Source organism: Ceratotherium simum, chromosome 1 (assembly GCF_057802395.1).
Source record: "Ceratotherium simum simum isolate JZ-2026a chromosome 1, ASM5780239v1, whole genome shotgun sequence".
NCBI classification, from domain to species: Eukaryota; Metazoa; Chordata; class Mammalia; order Perissodactyla; family Rhinocerotidae; genus Ceratotherium; species Ceratotherium simum.
In genome coordinates, this window is record NC_141900.1 from 98,662,915 (window position 1) to 98,689,374 (window position 26,460).

Genomic DNA, 26,460 nt, shown 5'->3' on the forward strand with positions numbered 1-26,460 from the left:
TGGATTGAATTTGGTCACTGGAGAGACAAGTGTCCCATTTTGGCAACTGGTTTTAGGAAAACACATTTTAGGTAGCCAAACTGAGGAGAAAGTTCTTTGGGATACCTCTGAGAAGTGAAGCATCTAACACAGGTCTTTGAATTCATGGGAATCACTCGGTGTGGCTACCACAGGTTGTGTTTCCTGTACCACACTGCACCCCTCAGCACCTGCCCACTCCTGGAATCTGGACCAGAGGACAGATTTGTGTTGACTGGCGGGTTCTTAAATGATGATGGTCAGAAGGTAACTTCATCTGGATAACTGGATTTAAACTTCATGTTGCTCCAAGAAGTGTAGGCAATGCATAAGGAAATGGGGATGGGATTGGGAGAGCAACTTAGCCAACTAACATTTTTGGGAAATCTCAAGCTTTCCAAGTGGCTTCTTTTTTGATAAGAATATCTGTGATGTGTAACTTTAGGAAGCTTGAATCACAATTCCAGAAAAAAGAGGTGGTGCAGGAATGCTGTTAAATTACTGTTATTGTCAGTTATAACACCTCCAACTTACTTTTGAAAATCTGTCTTAAATTTTTATTTACATATCAAATTTTCCAAAATGTTCCAAACATTTTATTTACTTTTTAACCCTTTTTTTGATCAAAAAATCATTATTTTTACTATTGGTGTTATATCTTTATTCCATATCATCCCTACTTCCCTCCCTCCGATGAATTAGGCCAGACTTGAATGTATACTCCCTTTAGATAGATGAAGAAAGTAGGTAATGAGGACTGACTTGAGAAATGCAAGGTTATTGGCAAAGCAGTTCATTCACTCCCAGAGAGAGACACTTGAAGAAATGTAAAGATGATACAGAAACATGATATGTTAACCATGGGTGTTTCTATTTGTAATCAATACCTTCCTGGGCCTTTCAGGGGAATTACTGACCCAAGATCAGGGATTACTACATTTTTTTTTGTCAAGCCCTTCACTACTTATTGTTAATTTTTAAGGAGCGAAAGACACAAAACTCCAAGAGATGATCATCAGATTTTCTAACGAAGTTTCCTTATTTGGTACCTAAGAATACATTGAATAATCATCAGCTACCTCCTGCACTGTTTTTTTTTTTTCTTTTTGTTTTAGCCCTTTGCTGGTGAAGTTCCTTTATGTGAATTGTTTCGTATATTACAGCAGAATTATAGACTACCCCATTCACCTTCCCAGGACTAGCTCATAAAATATTATCTGTCTCTGGTCAAGTTCCTCTGATGTTCCCAGGCCCTGATTTTTCCCCTTTGAGGTCGCTTGTCTCTCTCTTTTGTACCTGAAGACTTTGACAGGGATACTTTCATATTCCAACTTTTCCTTTTTCATTAGGAATAAAAAGGCAAGTTTCCTCTTTCTTTGATAGAAATATTACAAAGTGACCTGCTAACCTTTTAAAGCTCTAGAGTAAAGTTTAAAGAATTAAACAACATTTATGGGGCTGGCCCAGTGATGTAGTGGTTAAGGTGGTACGCTCTACTTTGGTGGCCCAGGGTTCGTTGGTTCAGATCCTAGGTGCAGACCTACACACTGCTCATCAAGCCATGCTGTGGCAGTCTCCCACGTACAAAATAGAGGAAGATTGGCACAGATGTTAGCTCAGGGACAATCTTCCTCAAGCAAAAAGAGGAAGATTGGCACAGATGTTAGCACAATCTTCCTCACTAAAAAAAAAAAAAAGAAAGAAAGAAAGAACATTTTGTACTTTTTTTTTTTTGCTGAGGAAGATTCACCAACAGCTGTTTGGGGCTGGCCTCTGGACATTTTGTACTTTTATTGCCTCCCCTTGTTGTAACTTGCATAAATAATCTCTTGGAGTGGGAATGGTTTAGCAAGTTTAACTGATTCATAGATAAAGAAAGGATTATCATATGCCAATGCCCATAGACCCTTCTCTCCAGGCTAATCCACGTCTCTGTACCCTATCTGCACCTTTATCTGCAGCTAGCTACCCTCATCAATCCCCTCAACACAAAGCGTGATTCTCATCACATATTCAATAGCACTACCTGATCACAGACAACAGGCAGAGAATATCTCCGTGGAACACTTGTGGATGAGGTTCACTTTCTCCACCCAAAGGGCAGAGTAATTAGAGGGACAGAGTATGTGGGAAGTCAAGAGTGGGGTTGTTCAGTCCACGAGGTTTTGGAAATCACTCGTGATTTGAATAATATACAAACAAGATTACTAATAGTTCCAAAGAAAATTTCTGAATACTAGAGCCCTTGAGCTTTCCAAAATACTAATGTATCTACAGGATTAGAAAGTTTGGGGATGGTGTTGAGCAGACTGAAACACTACCTTCTGGTCATGTGAGTCATGGTAGAGGGAGAATAGCACAAAGATGAGAGAAGTTTCCTAAGGGGAAAAATAGTCAAATATTTCAGATGGGGATAAATAAAGGAGGGGTTAAAGGAGAGATAATCAACAGTCATTTCACTGAGTTGGTTCCAATTAATTATTTTCCATTACACCATAGTCTCCAAACCATAACTTTCACTATCCAAGATACATAAAAATAGACTCAGTGGGAATGTGCAACCAGTTTGCCATTATCTTTTAGTTAATAGGCTAATATTGAGCTCTTATCATTTTTTAGGGAAGAGAGTTAATGCATCTTTGACTTTATTTCTTGACAGCCATACCCTGTTGTCTACCCATGCTCTGCTGCTCTTCTGAAGGAGGAAAATAACATTGTAGGCTCTTTCCTCTCATCCTCTCACCCAGATAAGAGACAAGCAGGTGAAGACTTCTCAAAACTGAGCCTGATCATCTGGGCCTTCGTTCTTTTTTCCACTGACTCTAAAATGTAATTTTGACAATTTTTTGCTGCTTAAAAATCTATTTTATATTTGCTACTTTCTGACTTGTAACTCCCACATTTCTGATTTTAAAAGGGTGAAAATTGACTATCTCATTTTCATAGTCAGAGAATGCAGAAGTAAAAATGTAAATTTTAAAAAACTGTTCATACCTGTTAGGTTCCATTCAATATGAATTTTGAAATAGTAAGGAGGGAAAAACTGGTATCCAACAAAGAAGTAAATAAACCCCATGGTTAGGAATTGGCTTTATAGAAGAGAATCACATTTTATAGTTAATCATTTTAACTCAGATCTCTAAGAATTTTAATAAAACCTTTCCTACTTATGGAAGGAGAAAAGAAGAGTTTTCTTTTTTCCTTGAATCTGAGCCCCATCAATGGGTTCTATTGTGGTCCCAAATCCTGAATGAGACATAGAATCTGGGAAACCATACCACTTAATATTAGATGGCTGTTTGGTCTAAATGACCTTATAAGGCTGTCTGCCACATTAAGTGTCTGGTAGTTATTGATTTATAACGAGGGTTTGGTCTTCAGAGGCTCATGGGCAGGGAAAACCAGACATGGATGAGTGAGCTCATTCTGCTGGGGCTGTCCAGCTGCTGGGAGACTCAGGTCTCCCGCTTCGTCCTTTTCCTGGCTGTGTATCTGGTGACCGTGCTGGAGAACTTTCTCATCCTCCTCCTTATCAGAATGGACAGCAGGCTAAATACACCCATGTAATTTTCCTCAGTGTCCTGTCATTTGTGGACATCTGTTATTCCAACAGCACTGTCCCACAGATGCTTATTCACTTCCTGTCAGCCTTGAAGTCGATCCCCTTCCACAGCTGTTTGCTCCAGCTGTCCATCTCCCTGGCAATGGGCAATACAGAGTTCTTCGTACTGGGAGCCATGGCCTATGACCACTATGTGGCGGTGTGCCACCCACTGCACTACACAGTCATCATGCACGGAGGGCTGTGCTGGGGGCTGGCTGCTGGCTGCTTGGTGGCTGGTTTCACGAATTCACTGACGCAGACAATCATCATCTTTCAGCTATCTTTGTGCCGCAATATTATTAACCACTTTGCTTGTGAGATGTTGGCTGTGCTGAAGCTGACCTGTGTGGACATCTCCTTCAACAAGGTCATAGTGGCGATCTCAGGCTTTCTGGTGATCATGCTTCCCTGTTTTCTGGTCCTATTCTCCTATGGTCGTATAGTTGTTGCCATTCTGTGTAGTCGCTCTGCCCAGGAACGCCGCAAAGCATTTGGGACTTGTGACTCCCACTTCACTGTGGTTTGCATGTGCTTTGGAACAGTCATTTTCACGTACATGAGACCTTCAGCTGGCTCCTCAGCAGAACAGGAGAAGACAGTTGCTCTGTTCTATGCTGTGGTGACCCCAATGCCGAATCCTTTAATCTACAGCTTGAGGAACAAGGAGGTGATGAGTGCCCTCAGAAGAGTGTTGGAAAAAGTTCGTGAAAAAAGATAAAGATTCGAAGAATTTCTCTTTTCCTCCAAAGCCCAAAGAACGACATTCCAAACAAAGAGAAAATGATTGACAGGCCCTTTCTCCTTAGATTTGCTGATAAGGTGGACCATGGTGAGCAAGTTTTTGTAGACTGACTTTCCACATAAGTACACATATTATACATATGGTAAAAAAAACAAAGCCTTCAATTATTAAACTGGGGTGTGCTGGGGTATCTGTCCTCCTCAACTTCATATTCCCTCTTTCCCTTTCATATTCCTCCTGCATATTCCCCCAGGAAATGCAGTGTGGACAGTGAAGTGCTTCAGAGTAAGAACAGCCACACTTCATGTCTTGACCTCACCTCTCACCAGCAATGTGGCTTTGAAAAATGTACCTAATATCTCTGACCTCCAGTTTCTTCAACTATAAAAAGAATTAATAATATCTGGTATGTGTAATTATCTTGAAGGTTATAGCTAGTAGAGTAGCTGGCATAGAGTAGATATTCAACTATATATATATATATATATTTTTTGCTGAGGAAGATTCACCCTGCCTTAACCTCTGTTGCCAATCTCTCTTTTTTTTCGCTTGAGGAAGATTAGCCCTGAGCTAACATCTATGTCAGTCTTCCTCTATTTTGTATGTGGGACGCTGCTACAGCATGGCTGGTGAGTGAGGTAGGTCTGAACCTGGGATCTGAACCAGCAAACCTGGGCCGCTGAAGCAAAGCGCAAGGAATTTTAACCACTCGGCCATGGGGCCGGCCCCTCAGCTGTTTTTATAAGTAGCTTTTAGGACACAATTACAGGGCTAAGCATTATGCAAACTTTTCTCTCTATACAATTATTGAAAATGAACTTTTTTCCTATTGCTTTGGCTATAGTGGATTACTGTTCTGTGTCTGCTCCAGGTGATGTTACCCAGAACCATGGCATCTATCTATCCATCCATCCATCTGTCAAATCTATCCATCATCTATTTATCGATCTAAGCTCAAGTTCTTATTTTTTTTAGTGCCAAGCAGACAAGACCTTTCTCATGAGCTCCAAATACATATATGCAATTGTTTGCTTAACACTGTCACTTACATCAAATGAATCTCATTCTTAACATAGTTAAAATATAGCTATTGTGTTTGCTTCCTCTGTTCTAAGCTACTCCTTTCCTCTTGCCCCAGTATGCCTTCACTGTATTAGTAAAAGGAACCATATACGCTCAGAATGATTCTTGATTCCTTTCTTCTATACCCAATACATCAGTAGATTCCATTAGCTTTATCAACAAATATGTGATCAATCTGGTCTCTCTGTTTCCACCTCTGCTTTCTACCTTTTATTCTTTCACAACAGCTTTACTTTTGTGTGTGTGTGTGTGAGGAAGATTAGCCATGAGCTAAAATCCATTGCCAATCCTCCTTTCTTGCTGAGGAAGATTGGCCCTGGGCTAACATCCATGCCCTCTTCCTCTACTTTATATGGGACGCAGCCACAGCATGGCTTGATAAGCAGTGCATATGTCCGCACCCGGGATCTGAACCCATGAACCCCAGGCCTCCAAAGCGGATTGCAGGAACTTAACCACTATGCCACGATACCGGCCCCAACAGCTTTACTATTTAAAAAAATTATTATGTGTTTTTGGATTTTATGTTGTAACATAAAGCACAGAGGCATAAAATTACACTAAACAAATGTGTATTTATTTAGTGAATTATTAAAAGACAAACCCCTTTGTAACGACCGCTGAAGTCAGAAAACAGAACTGCTGGCTCTCGCAGAAGCCCCTACATGTGCATCGTCCTAATCATAACTCTTTTTTTCCCCAAAGCAACTGCTATTCTGACCTTTGTAGTAATCACTTTCTTGCATTTCTTTATGGCTTTATTACCCAAGCAAACATCCCTACTCACTGCAGATTAGTTTTGCACATTTGTTTTCAACTTGATATGTCTTTAACCTATAGGTCCCCTCCAACTCTTTCTTTTCCCTACAATTTATTTGAATGACTTGGGCCATTTGGCCTGCAGACAGCACCTTTATCTTAGACAATAAACCAGGTTGCATTTTTATGTCGCTTAGAATAAAATCCGTGCTCCACACAGGCATGACCTGATGTGGTCCAGCTGCCGCCTGCTCCCTCGTCTGCATTTCCATCCCTTCCTCCTCTCTTTTATTGCTTTCAGAGCTTGCTCGTTGTCTGTCAGGGGTCCAAAGCAAACAGATAAATCTCTATAAGAGGAAAATTTATTTTCTACAAGTTATACACATTCATGGAGAAAATAATTATAGACCTGTAAGTTTTTTGTGTGTGAAATCTGAGACTTGTCGAAAGTATTAATAATTTACTAATAAATAACAATAAATTTAGTAATAAATACTGCCTTTCACTGGAAATTCTGAATCCTATCAGTTAGCATCATGAATAATTGTGCTAAAATTTCTGAGTAAAATCTTAAAAGCGAAAGTGTTTTGATTCCCACTTTTTAAAAGAAGAAAATCCAAGTTTTTGCCTTGGAGAAGGCAAAATGTTGCATTGACCAGTTAGACTGTAAGCTTCTGGAGAGCAAGGACTATGCATTTTATCATATTTGTCAATTCCAAGTGCCTTAACAATGCTAAAAAATTCCTGCTGACTAAAGAATTTATTGATTGAAACTTTCTTTACTATTTTAGGAGTTGCCTTTTATGAAGTATATAAAGATACATATATAAGTTGGAATTTAGGACATTAGTAAATAAGGGTTTAAAAAAATTCTCAGATGCAGAGTTGAGTTAATCGGTAAATAATACTCCTCAGTATGGAACGTTATCATCTGCACAGGGCCTGATTTTCTTTTTTCTCATTCTTTACTCTTATTTCCTCCTTGCTATATGGACAACTATTCTAATGTGTTAAATGCATAAGATTGTGTTCGAGAGTGCATTTACGTATTTTTAAAAAGTTCATTATATTGTTAACTACTCACTCTGTGTCTTAGTTTTTTTCACTCAAGACTATAATTTTACATAGATGTATTGCTAGTCCATTACTTCTAACTGTTCGGAGTAATCCATGGTGTTCACCATATTTTTTATCACTCTTCGTTATGGCACCCAACTCCCCACCACCACATACAGCTCTATGATGAATATCACAATACATGAGCACTTAAAGACCTGTGTGAGCATTTATTTAGAGAATATATACAGGAGCCAAGTTGCTAGTTCACAGATGATTCTCTCCAGAATGGCTTTATAAGTCTGTATTCCTACTTCAATGCAGGAGGGTTCTTCTCTATCCACTACCTGCATGTTTTGCATTTTTTCTAGCCTAAAAGATATAAAATTGTTTTATTTTGTATTACTCTTATAAGTAGTCAGTATGAACATGTCTTTATATGCTGAAATCCTGATTCCCATCTATCTTCACCCCAAACTGTTCTATCCATGCCTTCCCCAACTCAGTTCATGATAACTCCATCATTGCAGCTCTCTTTTTCTCACATCTGATCCAAATCAGCAAGAATATCCTATTGTCTCTATTTTCAAAATATATGCACAATAAGATCACTTCTCATCATGTCCACTCTTACACCTGGTGTGAGACACCCTCATCTCCCCTTTGGTTTACTGCAGCAGCAAATTTCTCTGCTTCTGCTGTTGTATCTCAGCACTCAGAGAATTCCTTTAAAACCTAACTCAAATCACGTCATTACTCTTTTCAACCCTGCAATTACTCAGAATAAAACTCAAAGTATCGACAATGGCTATGGGCCTGTTTTCTAACTATACTCTGCCTAGAATGCTCTTCTCTCAGATAGCCACTTCCTCATCTCCTCCAATTCTTCATTCAACTATCATCACTGCCCCATTTGATACTGCAAACTTTCTCCTTGCCCCCCCACACCTGTTCCCTCTTACTTTGTTATTTATTTCTTCCAAAGAACTTATCTTTCCTAACATGCTTTGCGATTAACTCATTTTTTAACGTCTGTCTCCCACTCTTCCACTGCCTCCAGAATATAAAACCCTTGAAGGCAGGGCTCTCTGTTTGGTTCACTTAGGTACACAAAGTGTCTAGAATAGTGCGTGTTTCACAGTAGGCACACAATAAATATTTTCCGAGTGAATCATATTGTCAGCCTTTTGGGTTTCTACTGCTAGATGCTATGGTTCTTTGCCCATTTTTCCTTTGAGTTTTCTGCCATTTCCTTGTTGGTGTGTCTATTATAGATATTAGTCCATTTCTGTTACAGCCATTGCAAATACATACCTCCAATCTGTTATCTCTCTGTTAACTTTATTCATGGAGCCCTCTGTTGAACAGAAAACTTTTATTTTCATATAATCCAATTCACATTTTTGTCCTATACTTTATGCTTATCAAGTTTTACTCTTCTAAAAAAAAATCCTGCATCTAGGTCATGAAATATTCTATTTTTTTGTTTAATTAAGTTTCCTACTGTTATCTTTGTCAGTTATTTCTTCAGTTTATCTGACATTCACTTTTGTATATGTTGTTAAATATGGATCTAGTGTTATTTTTTTCCACGTTGTGGTCTGTTTATTAAACAATCTATTCTTTGCTCATTCATTTGGAGTAACTTTAATGTACATGAAGTTTACCTATGTATAGATCTGTCTTTGAACTCTATTCTTTTCTATCTGTTCGCTTGTTTGCTCTTGCACCATGCAATTCTATTATTCTATTTATTATTATTATTTTTGTGTATGTGAGGAAGATCAGCCCTGAGCTAACATCCATTGCCAATCTTCCTCTTTTTGCTGAGGAAGACTGGCCCTGGGCTAACATCTGTGCCCATCTTCCTCCACTTTATATGGGACACCGCCACAGCATGGCCTGACAAGCGGTGCGTCGGTGTGCACCCGGGATCCGAACCTGTAAACCCCGGGCCGCTGAAGCAGAATGCCTGCACTTAACCGCTTGTGCCACCGGACTGGCCCCTCTATTATTCTATTTTTAAAAGTCTTGTTAGCTTGTAGTAAGTCTTCATCATATGTAGTATGTCAGATAATATGGCAAACCCATCTTCCCTTTCAAAGTTGTTAAATATATTTTAATATAAATAGTCAGCTAGTCTATTTATATTTATTTACTTATTTATATTTATAGTCAGTCTATAAATAGGTATTTATAGAATGACTTATTCCATATAAATTTTTGAGTAATTTTATTAAGTTCCGCAAAAAGTTCACCTGAAATTTTAATTAGGTTTGCATTGAATTTGTAGATTCATTTTGGAATATTGATACCTTTATAATATTAAGTTGTCTCATCCAAAACGTGAAATGTCTTTATAGTTATTCAGATAATCTTTAATGTCCTATTTAGAATTTTACTATTTTCTCCATATTGGTTTAACAAGTATTCAAAGGAATGTGGAAATGGATGAATTGGAATGAGGAAGTTGAGATTTAATCCTCACGCTCGTAAAGTGGGATAAAAATTCCCACCATCCAAAGGTGGTATCGCTGAAGACTCAGATGTACCTCTCTTGAGAAATTAAAGTTTGGTGAGCTCCTTCCCATGCTCCAGGGACAAGGAAACAAAACTTTCATTTGCAAAGTTGAAATGTAGGTTAGGGTTTTAGGTGCACAAGTGACCAGACAGAGGGGGAGGAAACATAAAAGAAATCCGATCACCAAAACATAATTGGCCCCTTGAGATTTCATCACTAAAGTTAGAGAAAGTTACCTGTTCCAACTGCTCTTACCTCAAATTCCACAACTTTCCCAGCCCTGTCATCATTCCAAGGCACAGGACGGCCTTCTCCACTCTCTAGAGGTGAGTCAGGTATTTTCAGTCTTTCTTCAACACACATTAGAGGACATGAATTATGAAACCAGGCCCTGTAATTCTTGGCCTCCTCTTGTATTCTTTAAGATTAGAGTATGGTGACTTGATATGGCTGTCCTCTTGTAGAAATTTGTCCTAAGAAATTATGATCTGGCTATTCAAATTAGGAAGCCAGAACTTTTCAAGTGTTTTAAGAGTTCCCCACCTGTGAGGGCCTGAGCTTGCTAATGAGTCAGTACAGATTTGTAGTCTTCATCTCTGCTTTTCACTGCCTCCTGGAAATAGGGGTCAGGTGCCAGGTCTGTGCTGATAAGCCTTATCTTTGCTGATGCCAGTGGAAAGATGCCTCCCTCAGAGTCTAGCTTTCTCTCCTTACAGAGTTTCTGTCTGGGAAACAAGTCTTTAAAGTAGCATGCCTGTCTGAAATGCTTCCCATGTCTAGGGCTGGTCAGGAGTACAATATAGCTTCTCTAGGTCCCACTGTCTATACTCGCATACCGAATAGCCTACTTAGTTGGTGCATGTTTTTAAAGTAGTCTTACATTTTCAAGTTTATTTCCATTTGTATATGAATTTCATAAATCATTCTTGTTATTTTTATTTTTGCTAGGTAACTATGTGTATATTCCTCTGGGAAAGGGATAATTTATCCCTTCATTATTATCTTCATTTTACAGACATGAAAACTGATGTGCTAGGATTTTAGGAGAATACATACTTTTCCATAAAGCATCAATCCAATGGAAAGGGTCTTTATAAATGAAAATAAAATGTTTGAGCTGCCTAAAAATGATCCAAAGACACAGAACAGTTGTTAGTAATGATGAATGCAGGTATTCTACTGGAAATAAAAATTTGTGTGGGCTGCTCACTGTGACTGGTTCTAGCTTGATGTTTGTTCTTTAAGTACTCTGGGGCAAAGAAGAGAAAACAATCTGACAATGGCAAAGGGCTGGAAGGGAGCTGAGCAGAGGGGAGGGGAGACCCTTGCCCACAGGAGGCAGCCTGACCCAGGAGTCCTCACTTATTCTCCAGCTCAAATCTGCGCCATCCCCCCCACCTCCTTTCTGCTCTTTATGCGTTTTACTTGGTCTTCTTTTCTTCATCCCATATCTATCTCCTCTCAAAACTATTGTAAAAGCTCAAAGCAGGTATGGGTTTATGGTTGTCTTCACCGTGCTTTGGCAATGCAGAGATGATTCTGGTGAAGTATTTGCTCCTCTTTACAAAGCAGATTGTGATAAAGCGGCCGAAGAACAGAAATTAAGCTTGAGTAGAAGTAAGTTAGTAATGCCAAATATATGTATCTTAGCTAAGCGTTTTTGAGTCTTCTATCTTTTGGTGGGAAATTTAAAGTAATGTAACTGAATACAAATTTGTCCTGAAGATTTTTGTGTTTCTGTGGGAGGGGATCCGGGGGTGGTTGTCCTGAAAGATCTCACTATTCAAATTTTCTGAGGATCCATCAATTTCCCTGGTAAATCTATTTTGATCAGGGTTTCCATTATGATAGAACCAAATTCTAGAAAGTCTTACCTCAAGGAAGGACTAAATAACACTCTGGGACTAAATACCAAGATAAATAAAACATTGGGAGCCCTGGCGTGTAAAATATTAGATAACTTTAGCAATGTGTAAATTTATTAAATGTCAAGAAAATGGCATTTATAAATGTTTATTTCAATTTTCTTTTCTCTCATTTTCATTGTTTCCATTTCTTCCTCATTTTGTTTAGTTTTTATTTCCTTGGCTTCTTCATTGTACCCTTTTTTTCATTGTCTTCCTTTCTGGTTGCCTTTTTCCTTTCTGATCATTAATTCTCTAACTTTTTACTTTTTTCCATAGGTAATTATCAGTAACTTTTCTCATTTATTTATTCTTACTACATCTCAGTATCCTCTCCTCTTCTCCCATTTACCCATTTTCCATAACTTTCTCTTTCAGATATTTATTGATCTGTTTATTATTTATTTATGTAAATTTGGGCTAGCTTTGATTTGTTTTTTTGAGAAACACATTAAATGAATATATCACCAGTTTGTGAAGATTTTTTTTTTTAGTTGACATGAAATTCACATCACATAAAATGAATCATTTTATAGTGTACAATTCAGGGACATTTAGTATAGTCATGATGTTGCGGTGGTTTTACATTTGTGAGTGTAGAGCTAAGTATGAATGAAAAGAAGTTTGTGAACAGCTCGGGCATGAGTGAGTGTGTTTGTGAGTGGACTCAAAGGGGACACTATGGTAAGCATTCCTCTGACTGTGGAAAGAATTGGCTCTCTTCTCCACCTGTGTAATGATTTCAACTTAACTACTTGGCCACACAATATGTTGCCTCTGCCCTTGGTGTGATTGCTAAGTGACCTGGAAATGTAGCCCACTTTTTATGTTAGTGTGACAGTAACTATTTACACAAACAATGGGGGATGTGTTGACACTATTTATAAGCACTCACCACTACAGAGAATAGATTCCAAGTTCCCCACTGGAGACAGCTCAGAAGGGACAAATCTTCCCAACCAGGTAAGACTTCTCAATTCAGGATCTTTCATCATCCCTCACATTTTACTTGTTAGGGATATTCTTTTGGCTAGGCAAAACTATCCCCAGGTTCAAATCTTTTGAAAGCTGATTTTTAAAAATAAGGACTCGATTATTCTGTTTCTGATATGAGCTCATTTTTGTTTCCTTATTGTCCATAACTGAGCCCTGTGTTTTTTCTTAGAGGAGGAAGAAAGAACTTCTTGCCAAAGATCCACTATAGGCTGTTGTACTCATCATCATATCAGACACAAAGTAGAAGCATGATCACCTTTTCCAGTTTACAAGAGAGGCCAGTCAATTATGTACTGCAAGAAGAGAGTCTCCAAATGGAGGAGATATGCTGTTTCTTCTTGTCATGTTGCTGATCTGGCTTGAAGGCCAGATTTCAACTTCATAGGTGAGTGGGAGGGACCTCTGGTCCACCACCACTCTGAAGTGAATGAATGAGATCCAAAGTAGGAATCAATTAGTCCTCTTGATAGGTCTCCTGATTTTTATGTTAGGTGAATCCATAGCCTTTAAACAATGATATCACTGTGCTGTACACAGGGTCATGCTGTGTGTAGGAGTAGAGTAAGGGATGTGCCTAAGGTCATCAGATAATCCTGTTTACGGGCTGACTCCTCCACTGTCTGGTCACTTCACCTCTTTTTTCCATCTGCAAAACAGAAATAGCCAAAGTTCAAAGTGTTATTGTGAAGATATACTAATATTATATTATATTATATTATATTATATTATATTATGTTACATTATGTTGTTACATTATGTTATATTATATTATAGTAATAGATATATAAAGTATTTAGTATAATGCCTGGTACAGAGTAAGTGTTCAGCAAATAAAGTGTTAGTTTATATTAATTTGATATAGACATAAATGCAGTTCTGGTTTTTAATTCTTCTCTTCACATTCTTCCCACCCCAGGGAATTTTCGCATTCTGGCTAGAAAGAGTGTTTCAGGAGCTTGCTTGTTTTCTTCCCACCATCTGCCACCAGAATAATTGACAAGACTGAGGAGATTTTCTAAAACTGAACCTGACTGGTATTCCTTTAAAGAACAGATCACAATAGAAATACTGCTTGGAAACAATTCATCCTACTTGGGTAAGTTTTAGGTCTTATTAAATGTGGTTTACATAGTGGTTTAGTTTATTTGATTAAACCTTAACACAAAGCAATAAGCATGAAATAACTATTTCTTCATCATTTACATTTTTAGCAATTCTTGGAATATATATATACGTATGTATGTGATATTATGTGGGAAGGAGAAAATAAAAGATGGGGAAAAGCAAACACTTCCATGGGGAGGAAACATAGTTCAAATATGTAGTTTTAAAACAACATCCCTAGAGAAAGTAGTTATAATGAATTTTCCAGAAAACTCTCTTGTCTATAAAAATGAACTTGATGACCCCCTCAATACAAATATGAAGAAAACTACAGGGCCAGCCCCGTGGCTTAGCGGTTAAGTGTGTGCGCTCCGCTACTGGCGGCCCGGGTTCAACCCAGGGTGCGCACCGACGCACTGCTTTTCCAGCCATGCTGGGGCGGCGTCCCACATGCAGCAACTAGCAGGATGTGAAACGATGACATACAGCTATCTGCTGGGGCTTTGGGGAGGAAAAGAGAAAAAAGGGAGGAGGATTGGCAATAGATGTTAGCTCAGGGCCGGTCTTCCTCAGCAAAAAGAGGAGGATTGGCGTGGACGTTAAGCTCAGGGCTGATCTTCCTCTCAAAAACAACAAAAAAAATGAAAACTACAAGTGTAAAAGCCATATGTTGGGAACAAAGCAGTTGGATGGGGAAGGATGGAGAGATCTTGCATTTAGCAGTGTTTTGTAGTGTGGTCTCTAGCTATTGGTGAATCTAAAAATGTTGGAGTGCCAGAAGTACATTTACACAGGGACAGGAACACACTGTAAACGTGACCAGTCCATATTTTTATCAGGGCTTTCATGACTAGGAAGTTTTCCAACCAGTATAATGACAATATTTTTTATTCCAGTGTAAAATGTGGCAGAACAAAATGAAACTAATGTACAAATAGGTATAGTGCAAAAGAAAATATCAAGGAAGGGAATGCAAAAGAATTAAGACTATGCTATTGGTTTTTAGTCATGAGGCTAAACAATCTGCTAATTTTGAACATTCTGGAAAAATATCATTCTTGATTATAAACTACTTGTTTGTCATGAAGATTTTGAATTGTTTATCTTTTCTCACAGTGAAGAATCTTACATCTTTAAGCATTGTGCACTTTTTTGCCAATCTTATAGCTGAGTATCTTGTTCCAGTTGTGGTGTGGGTGACTGAAAAGCTTCCAGTGCAAGGCCTTGAAGTGGGTATCTGACATTGTTTGATCATTTCCACTAATTTCTGTGTAACACTCGATTTCTGAAAGCTCTGTTTTTAACAAATTCCTCAGAATTTTGGACCTTATTCAAAGCAATACTAAATCCTGAATATTTTATGACTAACCATCTGAATATTGTTATCTTTATGGTAATGAATTATAGTCTTAAGTCCCCCAACCACCTGTGATCTCTAACGGTCATTCTAAAAGTTTTTAGGCTGACACTAGAAGCTTTCGATAAATGCAATTGTAGTCTGTCGTCCATCTATAGTTATAGCATGAATAGTATAGAAGCCACTAGAATAATGATCTTTCATGTACTGTCACAGGATTGTCTCTAAGACCTCAGAGTCCCATCTGTATACTTTAGTCATGGAGCACTTCTTTCCTTCTGTAAGTGAGCAAACATAAAAGAAATTTTGTTTTGGGGTTAAAAAGCTACCACTGCCTATGTCATCGTATTCTATAACTAAGACTTGATCTTCTATCCTTCTGTCTTTACTGGTGAGGACTGACCAATGTTATATTGGGAAATGAATGAGCTGTCCATTCCTTGAGAAAACATCATTATTAAGTAATAACCTGACATGATTAAACACTTCACTAAATTTCCCTTGGGGGACATAAGAGATGAATTTTAGCAGCTCTGTATACCCTCTCTTCATGCAACATCTGATTCTTGAAGCTGGCCATTCTGGGTTGATCTCACCTAGCGGGGCCACTGATGTGAGGTAGGTGGAAAGGAAGCCTCCCAATCGACACTCTGAAAGTGAAAGGGCAAGTTGGAGAAAATAAATTCAAAATCACTTAGTAATAAAAAGTATATGAATATTATTTATAACATTCAGAGTTTCGTGGATACATTCCACTGATGAGGAGTGAGTACAATTGTGTCTGAGTTATCTAGGGAGGAGATCTAGTAAACAAAAAGAGGTTAAATGGTACTGAACATCATTCAGAATTCCGACAAGTATCTTTCATGTGGACCAAAAACTTTCTCACCAGAAAGACAGGAATTATCCCCTCTAATAACTACTAAATTGAGTAGGAAGTTAAGTCTACATACTTCATTAATTTCCTTCTCTCATTTAAGAGCAGATGTTTGGGAGAAGAAACTATGTTCCAATAAATTGAATTCCAAGAATGTAACTTCTTTTCTCCTTGATTTCTAGCTGCACATTCAGGTCCCATTGTGTTCTTCATCTATAGATATGTTCAGACAGAGTTTGGGTGATGATTTGGCTGAGATGTTCTAGGAGAACTTTAAGTTCAGATGGGTGGGTTCTCAATATGGTCTAAAAGCCACCCTTCCAATCCTGAGTCTACATAATCTGTTATTTTGACATCTTTAGTTTTCTCCTCAGAAACTCATGGGACGAGAAAATAAAACCCAGATGTGGGTGAGTGAGTTCATTCTACTGGGGCTGTCCAGTGAGTGGAGGACTCAGGTTTCCCTCTTTGTCCTAATTCTGGCCATGTACTTGGTGACTTTTGTGGGAAATTTCTTCATTCTTCTCCTGATCAGACTGGACAGCAGGCTTCATAGCCCCATGTACTTCTTCCTTAGTGTTTTATCCTTTGTGGACCTTGGCTATTCAAACAGTTTTGCCCCGCAAATGCTGGCTCACTTGCTCTCAACCCACAAGTCCATCCCATTCCACAGTTGTGTGCTCCAGCTCTATGTGTCCCTGGCGTTGGGTGGGTCTGAGTTCTTCCTGCTGGGAGCCATGGCCTATGACCGCTATGTGGCAGTGTGCCACCCGCTTCACTACAAAGTCATCATGCATGGAGGGCTGTGCCTGGGGCTGGCTGCTGGATGCTTGGTTGCTGGCTTCACGAATTCACTGATGGAAACAATCATCACTTTCCGTCTTCCCCTGTGTCACAATGTTATCAATCACTTTGCCTGTGAGACCCTAGCAATACTACGGCTAGCCTGTCTGGACATCTCCTTCAACAAGGTCATGGTGGCCATCTCCGGATTTCTGGTGATCATACTTCCCTGTTCTCTGGTCCTGTTCTCCTATGGTCATATAGTTGCTGCCATTCTGCGCATTCGCTCTACTCAGGGATGTAGCAAAGCCTTTGGGACTTGTGCCTCCCATCTCACTGTGGTTTGCATGTGCTTTGGGGCTTCCATCTTCACCTACCTGTGGCCACAGTCAGCCTCCTCAGTGGAAGAGGAGAAGATGGTTGCTCTATTCTATGCTGTTGTGGCACCTATGTTGAACCCTTTGATCTACAGCTTGAGGAATAAGGAAGTTATGACTGCTCTCCAGAAAGTTTTAGACAAATTCAGAGATAAAGGATAAAGACTGTAACAACTTCGTGTTATCTATGATCAAAACTGAAAAAGGAGATCATATATATTGTAGATGAGATTCCTACACTTACACTAAAGAAGACTATTATGGTCAGACCCTTGTGTTCAAATAAAGTATTCCTTCATGTGATTAATGAGTTTCCTTATGTAGGCCAATACTTGATAATTTATGTGTCAGTTATCCATGAGAGGGCCTCTTCTTAGATCATCGTCTCTCAGGTATCCAGTCGTATTTAGACTTCATCTGCCCATTTTTTTATTTTATTAGCATGTCAATGTATAAAGGAATGATCCACGGCTTCATTAAGCTGACCTGGTTTATGGAATCAATAGATAGATGAATTCCACTGATTAGGTCTACTTTTACCTTGTGGAACAGAATGGAGAATGTCTGTTCATCTTTCTACACGACAATACTCCAGTTATTTGTAAAACAACCTCATTTCCTCCAGGATAATCACAAATGGTTTCTTCAACTCTTTCTTAAATAACAGCAATTTTAGATCTTTCAACACCATTTGTGCTTTAATCTACAGTGTGATATAATATCCCGAAATAAATAATATATGACACAATATTTGTTCAGACCAGTATATTGGATCTCATTTGCTTTTCAAGAATCAAATTTGCTTTTAAGATACAAAATATCTGTAGCTTCACTATAGTCTTTTTTTATTGTGGTGAAATATATATAAAACACAAAATCTGCCATTTGAGCCATTTTTAAGTACAGGTTCAGTGGCATTAATTACGTTTGCAGTGTTGTGCAAACATCACCACTATTTCCAAAATTGTCTAACACCATAGTCTTTTATTTGACTAATTTCCCAAGACATGTTTCCTATAAACTGGTTACAAAATCTCCACACCCACTGTTCTTTTTTTATAACTTAAATGAAGGTGTATATATTTAGCTCCGCTAATTGTTATTATTGATTTTCTTACATCACACCAACCTTCCAAGATTATTTTGAATTTTGATCCTCCAATTTATTCCATTAGTTTACTTTCTCTTTCTATTTCATAGATATAATAAGCAGAAAAAGCTATAAAAAGAAATACCAAATAGTACATATTAATTATATATCACTGCAAACCTACCTCCATGTAGTAAAAATGGGTTAATTATATATCACTGCAAACCTACCTCCATGTAGTAAAAATGGGTCCAAAATGCGATTGGAACCATATAGTATGTAGCCTTTTCAGATTGGCTTCTTTCACTTAGTAATATGCATTTAAGTTTCCTCTATGTCTTTTCATGGCTTAGTGTTCATTTCTTTTTGAAATTGAATAATATTCCATTGTCTGTATGTACCAAAGTTTATCCATTCACCTACTGAAGGACATCTCGTTTGCTTCCAAGTTTTGGTAATTATGAATAAAGCTACTATACACATTTGTGTGCGGGTTCTGTGTGGACATATTTTTGACTCCTTTGGGTAAATACCAAGAGGCATTATTGCTGGATCATAAGGTAAAAGTATGTTTAGTTTTGTAAGAAACTGCCAAATTATCTTCTAAAGTGGCTGTAGCATTTTGCATTCCCAGCAGCAATGAATGAGAGTTTTTGTTGCTCCATATTTTCACCAGCATTTGGTGTTTTCAATGTTCTGTATTTTTGCCATTTTAACAGGTATGTGGCCAGCCCTGGTGGTCTTGTGGTTAAGATTTGGTGCTCTCACCACAGCAGCCCGGGTTCATGTCCCAGTCAGGGAACCACACCACTGTCTTGTTAGTTGTCATACTGTAGCAGTTGTGTATTGCTGTGATGCTGAAAGCTATGCCACAGGTATTTCAAATACCAGCAGGGTCACCCATGGTGGACAGGGTTCAGCGGAGCTTCCAGATTAAGACAGACTAGGAAGAAGGACCTGGCGACCTATTTCTGAAAGAATTGGCCATGAAAACCCCACGAATAGTGGCAGAGCATTGTCTGATGTAGCACTGGAAGGTGAGAGGATGGTGCAAAAAGACAAAGAGGTAGGTTTCCAGCAAAGGGCCAGCCCCATGGCTGAGTGGTTAACATTCCATGCACTCGGCTTTGGCGGCCGGGGTTCACTGGTTTGGATCCCGGGCATGGACCTACATCACTCCAGTCATGCTGTGGCGGCATCCCATATACAAAAAAACAGAGGAAGATTGGCACCGATGTTAGCTCAGGGCTGATCTTCCTCAAGCAAAAAAAAAAACGAGGAAGATTGGCAACAGATGTGAGCACAGGGTGAGTCTTCCTCAGCAAATAAATAAATAAATAAATAAATAAATAAATAAATAAATAAAAGACCCAGCAGGGTTCTGCTCTGCTATACTCACTAAGAGTTGGAATCCACTTGACAGCACTAACTCAAACACATGTGTAGTGGTATTTCATTGTTGTTTTAATTTGCATTTCCTTTATGACATATGATGTGGAGCATCTTTTCATATGTTTATTTTTCATCTGCATATCTTCTTGGGGAGATATCTGTCAAGGTATTTGGGCCATTTTTCAATCAGGTTTTTTGTTTTCTTGTTGAGTTTTAAGAGTTCTTTGTATATTTTGGATAATAGTTCTTTATCAGATATGTCTTTTGCAGAAATTTTCTCCTAGTCTGTGGCTTGTCTTTTTATTCTCTTGACATCATTCACTTTCAAGTGGTGACAGAAATACATATTTGCATATGCAAGAGCTCAATAAAATTATTACCCATTCATCCTTCATTAAGACTATAACAGTTACAACAAAAAATGTGAAAACAACTTCAGGAACAAAAGATGGCTTAAAACAAAGGGACATGAAAGTTAAGTTGTGATAGGACAGGCCACAAGCTACAACCTTCTACGTGTAAAATTAAGTTTTAAAAGCTGTAAATTTCTATGTGTTGAAAGTGAAGAAATAAAAGCTAGAGTGGTAAGTACAAAATGAAACTGCTGCTCGCACGGGGAAGGAGGATTTGAATAGAGCCCAGTGTCTAGAAAAATGTTTTAATTAAATCTGATTCACCACTTTCCCTCAAGAGACGACGCCAAGCACTTCTTTCATGCCTCACAACGCTGTTTATCTGAGCCTAGGCAGGAAGTCCACACTTTACACATTGTCCTTCATCATCTGGGCTTTTATCACAATTTGGCCTACACATCTGACCAAAACACCAACCTCGTCTGATACCGCAATCATTTCCAATTTCTCCGGAAACTCATGCTTCATTATCAGCAAAATGCTCTGTATTCTAAGTGTCTTCCTTGAATGAATTCTTCTCTTTCTTGCTCTAACTTCAACCTGATTATTTACTGAGAACTCTGATTCCCCTCAGCACTCTCAAATACAGACCCTTTGCCTCTCGTATTGCCTCTAGTACTGGGTAAGAAGGTGAAGAGGGTATCTTTCTTGAGCCTCTGCCACTTCCAGACCATTGCTCTTTACTTTTCCTGAAATAACTCCAGCTCCTTTGAGCATATGCTATCAGACTATAGCACCATAATCCCCTCTTTTTTTCCTCGTTTACCATCCATCCTCCTCATTTTACACTAGTTTACCACTAATTCTGTCATCACGTGGAAATTTCTACGTCTATGCAGAAGATCCATTTAGCATCCTGGCTTCTTAGTTACTTGACTTCTTATCTCCTTCCAACGCTTTTGTCCTCTGACCCACTCTCAGTCACCCACTTCTGTGATCGTACCCTAGACCTTTTCATTGCCAATAACTGCACTACCTCTAACATCTCCGTATCAAGTACCCCATTCTCTGAATACTATTTCTATTTTTCTAGCTCATACCATAGAGCATAACTCCCATAAATTTTGACCCCATCATGACCCCTGTTACATTAACTCTAACACGTTTTTTCAGCCATTACCAACTCCCTCACAATTTGTCTCGTTGCCCCTCTTTCCCAGCATAGTATCCGTGCCTACTTGTATGATCATTCCTTACAGATACTCTGTGGTCATATCAGGACATTGCATTTGTAGTCAACTCTCCTCTCCTAAATCCAGAAGTGGGTTTACCATGAAGCTAATTAAGCTTAAGCTTCAAGTCTCCTTACCTGCACAGGGTCCTCCAAGGTTCATAGTTGTGTCTTTTTGTAAAATATGCTTTATGATTTTTTTCAAAATTAAGAATTTTAACTGAAATTGGTTGAACTGATGTCACTTTCCATTCTTATTTTCCATCTTTCATACTTACCCTAGTTTCAGGTAGTACTGGAGTGGCTGCAAGCATTTTGGGGACCTAGCTAAGGAAAAATTGGGTTAGGGTACTGTCATTGGGGTACTGTATTCATTTCTTAGGGCTGCCATAATGACTTACCACGATTGAGTGGCTTAAAACCACAGCAATTTATTCTCTCATGGTTCTGGAGGTTAGAAGTTCAAAACCAAGAAGTCAGTAGGGTCCTGCTTCCTCTGCAGACTCTAGGAAAGAATTCTTTCTTACCTCTTCCAGGTTCTGGTGGCCCCAGGCATTCCTTGGCTTGTGTCAGCATACCTCTAATCTCTGCTTACTTCTGTTTTTACATGGCTTTCTTCTCCATGTGGTTCTTTTTGTCTTTTCCTCATCTTATAAAGATACCAGTCATTGAATTTAGGGCCTACTCTAAATCCAAGATGGTTTCATTTCAAGATCCTTAGCTAATTACTTCTGCAAGATCCTATCTTCAGATAAGGTCACATTCTGAGGTTCTGAGTGGACATGTGTTTTGGAGGGATACTAATCAAACCAGTAGAGGTATATCTAGTTTGAATTCAGTGGGACACATTGTACTGTGATTCACAGTCACTCCAATTTATAGTTAAGTTATTGCTAGTCACACAGGTTGGCTTTCAGGAACACTCCTGCTATCCACTGTGCTGACTCACCTAGTGTCATTTATAGAGACAGAGTTAGTCTATGGAAAATTCTTCCAAATCTTATTGCTCACTTGAAAGAGGTTTAACTAAAGCCAATAGGTGTAAAATAAGATAATTAAAATAATTTAGATAAAAAGGCAGAAAGGCAGAAAAGGAAAACAACAAAGGAGACAAAAATGAAGGCAAATGTCAAGATGATAGATTTAAATGCAAGTTTACCCATAATAACATTAAATGAAAATGGCCTAAACATGATAATTAAAAGACCGAGGACATCATGCAGGATAAAACAGAAAGCACCAACTACATACTCTCTACAATTAATCCATTTTTAATATAAACACATAGATAGATTAAAGCTAAACAGATGAAAAAGATATACCATGCAATACTAGAATCAGAAAGCTAGAGTGACTGTATTAACGTCAAATGAAGTAATCAACAGAATAAAGGATATTACCAGGGCAAAAGTGGACATTATATAATGATAAAGGCATTGATTAATCAAGAGCACATAACTATTTTAATATAATAACAGAACTACAAATACATAAAAAATAAATGGAAAAATGCACCACTATTATTGGAGATGTTAACATCCTTCTCCCAGTATTTGATATATCAAGTAGACAAAAACCATTAAAGACATAGCAGACTTGAACTAATATGACCTAATTGACGTTTTTACAACACTCCATCCAGCAACAGAAGAATACAAATGTCAACACATTAAAATAATTAAAATCATACAGAGCATTTTCTTTAAACATAATGGAATTAAATTAGAAACAAGTAGGCAAAGACCTTTGGAAAATACCCAAATATGTGGAAATTAAACCCCATTCTTCTAAATAACCTATAAATCAAAGAAATCACAGAGGAGATTAGAAATATATTTGGAATTCAATAACAAGAAAATACAATATATAAAATTTGTACCTGACAACTGAAGCAGAGCTTAGAGGAAAATTTAAAGTATTACATGCTTATGTTAGAAATGTATTAAATCAATGGTTCAAGCTATCACTTTAAGAAACTAGACAGAGAAGATCAAATTAAGCACATAGGATGGAGAATAAAGAAAATAAAATGAAAAACAACTTTAAAAAACAACAAGACAATGAGTTCTCTGGGTCTCCTTATTGCTTCCCATATATCCTGGACAGGGATCTGCAGAATTCTGCAACCTGAAATTGCCAGAAAGTATGGACAAAAAAAGCTCCAAGAAAAGCCTGTATAGCTGAATTCTAGGATAAGATTTTGTCAGTATGTCATAGAATATAGCCAGTTTGTATCTGCTGAACATCTCCAACTTATCTGGGATTATTTGTATGAAATTTGGACACCAAACGTCTTGTATGAAGGATCACAGTCACAGTAATTCCTGGAACCCTCTCACAATAGATGGGCATTCCCATCTCACCACAACAGGTGACCGGAACATGGTTAGCACAACTATTGTTTGATGGAATGTCTGTCATTACTGTTTCTATTAGTGACCACCACGTCATGATAGACTTAAAATTCATGTTGGAAAATGATGGATGATATCAAATGATACATTTTAGAAGTCAGAGTTTTTCCAGGATTTTGAGCTAAATGGAGGCCAGATATTTGAAAAGAAGTGCCTTATTTTTAATTGCTGCAATTTGCTTTTCATACCCCAGTCTTATAAGAGAAACTATATTAAAGGCTTAATTAAACACGTATGGCAGACTGAATTGTTTGTAACCGTCAATATCTCCATTTGCCATTTCATGAAACCACAGTGAATTTGACAGCTTTTCTTTCTGTGAGGGCTGCTTAAGAATTCAGCAGGTTACAGAGAAGTGATGTTTACAGTAAACTAGAGTTTTGTCCCAGAATGTGAAATATTGGTCAAATGGTTCCCAAAAGCAGGAGCCAAAGTAATGATAATCCCATCATGATAAATTTATTTAGCACACCATTATGGCATAAGCATTTAAAAAAAAAAACTTTTATTTAAAATTTTACTGAAGTGTAGCGATAAAAGTCTACTTTGTGTATTAGTATCTTCCTTGGAGCACTGAAGTGATTGTCCTGTTTCAAGTAAGCTGAAGATTGAATAATAATTCAAATCTGTAAATAGATTTAAAAGTCGTATTTTATTTCTCTTCACGTCTCAACAAGGAATAAATTCAAATGTGGTTCTTTTCAAAGCATGTGGCCATAAGTGGATTTTTCCCCCTGTGGAACTAATATTATATAAAACAAATAAGATTACCACAAGGCAAACAAATTTCTCATGGATCTCACAAGAGACCTAAACTGCCATCATCAAGGTTCTTTTCTCTCGGGTCACGGCAAAGATGTAGGGAGTCTTGATACTATATAAAGCCCTCAGAAGCCAGAGATCTTCACAGCTTGGTGTGACTAAGACCACTGTAGCTTCCACCAGGAAGGCGATGGGTGCTCTGGAGAACCAGCCTGGTGCCACATCAGGCACAAATGTGGTCCTAGTGCCGAGGGCTCACCTCTCCCCTAGTCCTGGCTGTCAGTTTGGAAGCAGTTGGGTAATCTGTGCCCATTCACCCCTTCCAGGTTTAGAGAGTGGGTTCCTTACATCTATTCAATACCTGAATCTTTCTTTTCTACTTCTTCCTGTTTTAGAATCAGTGGAGAATTTCTTTTCTCATTTCACCCCGTCAGAGGCTGCTCAGCCACGGTAAGTGTCCCCTCTCAGAGCATCCATCACTATAACTATGTAGGCAGCTGTGTTTCAGGCTCTTATGGCACGGCAATGCTTAACTCCTAAATATTTAATTCTATTGTCATGCTTTTCCCTTGTACCCACCCTCCATCCCCAGCAATCAGTCAGGTTAGTATTCTCATCTTTTGAAGGCTGTGCAGCCAGGTGTGCAGTGAGCTGAGGGAACACACTCCCCCTATTACTTTTGAGGGGCATCTGTTGGTGTTGGATCAGAAATAAGTGTCCAGATTCTGGTGCCAACCTGCAGATCCCCACTATGCCTTCTGCTGCAGGTTGCTGCTTCTTCCCAGCAATGGACTTGTGATGGTGGTTACAACAACTGCTGTTGTCTTGGCAGGGAAGGAGGTTATGTTTTCATCAAATTTGAATTACTTGGAACCTACGCTTGTGCAGAATCCAGACAAAAATAAGAGAAAGTGTATACACAGCAGGCATAAAAATTGAGAGGCGAACCTAGGATGTTTGATTCTTGATCAATGTTAAAAATCTGCTATGAGGGGTAATAAGTTTGAGTATGCTGTAATGGAGTAGAAAGTACTACAAGTGAAAAGGTCTACAAATTTTATGGTAAAATAATACTTTGACAATCCTCCTGTCTGTATACAGTAATTAGTGCCTATACACTCTTCATTTAGTTATGAGGAATAGGGAAATCTTTTTTTTTTGTCAAGCTTCCTCTAGGAGTGCAAAGTTACTTCTGCAACTTGTGAACAGTCTAAATATGTTTGTCTTTGCTTCTTTAACAGTGTAACTGGGGTGATTTTTCTCTTCTTCGTGTGTGTCTTTAAGTGTCTACTATGAGGGTGTCTTCCAACTAGTCTCTCAGTCTCTGGTTTGGTAACCTTGACCCATCCAAATTCAACCCCCCGCATCAAAGCCAGGGTTAAATATGAGGATGTTATCACCCACCGAAATACATTCAGTTATTACTTATTGTCTATACTACAGGCTAATTATTAAACACCTTAATATTTCATATGAAGGTCTCCATGATTGGGCCCTTGATGGTATTTTTTTAGCGCACTCTCTCCATCTGTTTTCTGCTCATCATTCACTTGTAATTTGCCCACTCACACAGCAATCAGGCCATCATGAGTCGCTTCTCTGAAAGTGCCAGGCTGTTTCGTATCTCTACACCTTTGCTCACTCTGATTCATCTGCCTAAAATGCCTCGTCCTCTCACTTCTTTATATTCCAAGACTCAGTCCAATAATTATCTCTTCTCTGATACATTTACCAAGCATTTCTATATGTTCATTTCTGTTTTGTGTGTTTGATTGAATATGTATCTGTGTCATGTTTGTTTGTTTTGTTTGTTTTTAACTTTGGGCTCATCTCTAATTGCCTTGCATATAATGAAATTTCAGTGGAATTCCGTAGAGAACATTTCCTAACACAGTCAGACATTTTAAATGTAAAAATGTGGTGGTGAGTCCACAATCTAGTATTCCTCCTCTGCGTGTGAGTCAGCCTCGTGGTGAAGTGCATGCCTTCACAGTCAGACAGACCTGGTTTCCCTGTCATTCTGATTCCTCACCCTCT

The 26,460-nt window shown here is 38.4% G+C and overlaps 1 protein-coding gene, 1 long non-coding RNA gene and 1 pseudogene across 2 annotated transcripts; all 3 read left to right on the plus strand.

Annotated features, from left to right (window-relative positions):
* Nucleotides 1-3,405: 3,405 nt before the first annotated feature.
* On the plus strand, nucleotides 3,406-4,340 carry LOC101395072 (olfactory receptor-like protein OLF3; annotated as a pseudogene).
* Nucleotides 4,341-12,999: 8,659 nt separating this feature from the next.
* Nucleotides 13,000-24,866, plus strand: LOC147918305 (uncharacterized). Its single transcript, XR_015553404.1, has 3 exons — nucleotides 13,000-13,068; nucleotides 13,600-13,779; nucleotides 24,819-24,866. It is a non-coding gene; the product is annotated as an uncharacterized LOC147918305 (long non-coding RNA).
* Nucleotides 15,798-17,661, plus strand: LOC101394828 (olfactory receptor-like protein OLF3). The gene has a single exon (XM_014787771.2). The coding sequence runs from the start codon at nucleotides 16,402-16,404 to the stop codon at nucleotides 17,341-17,343; it is 942 nt and encodes a 313-aa protein (XP_014643257.1). The 5' UTR covers nucleotides 15,798-16,401; the 3' UTR covers nucleotides 17,344-17,661.
* Nucleotides 24,867-26,460: the final 1,594 nt, after the last annotated feature.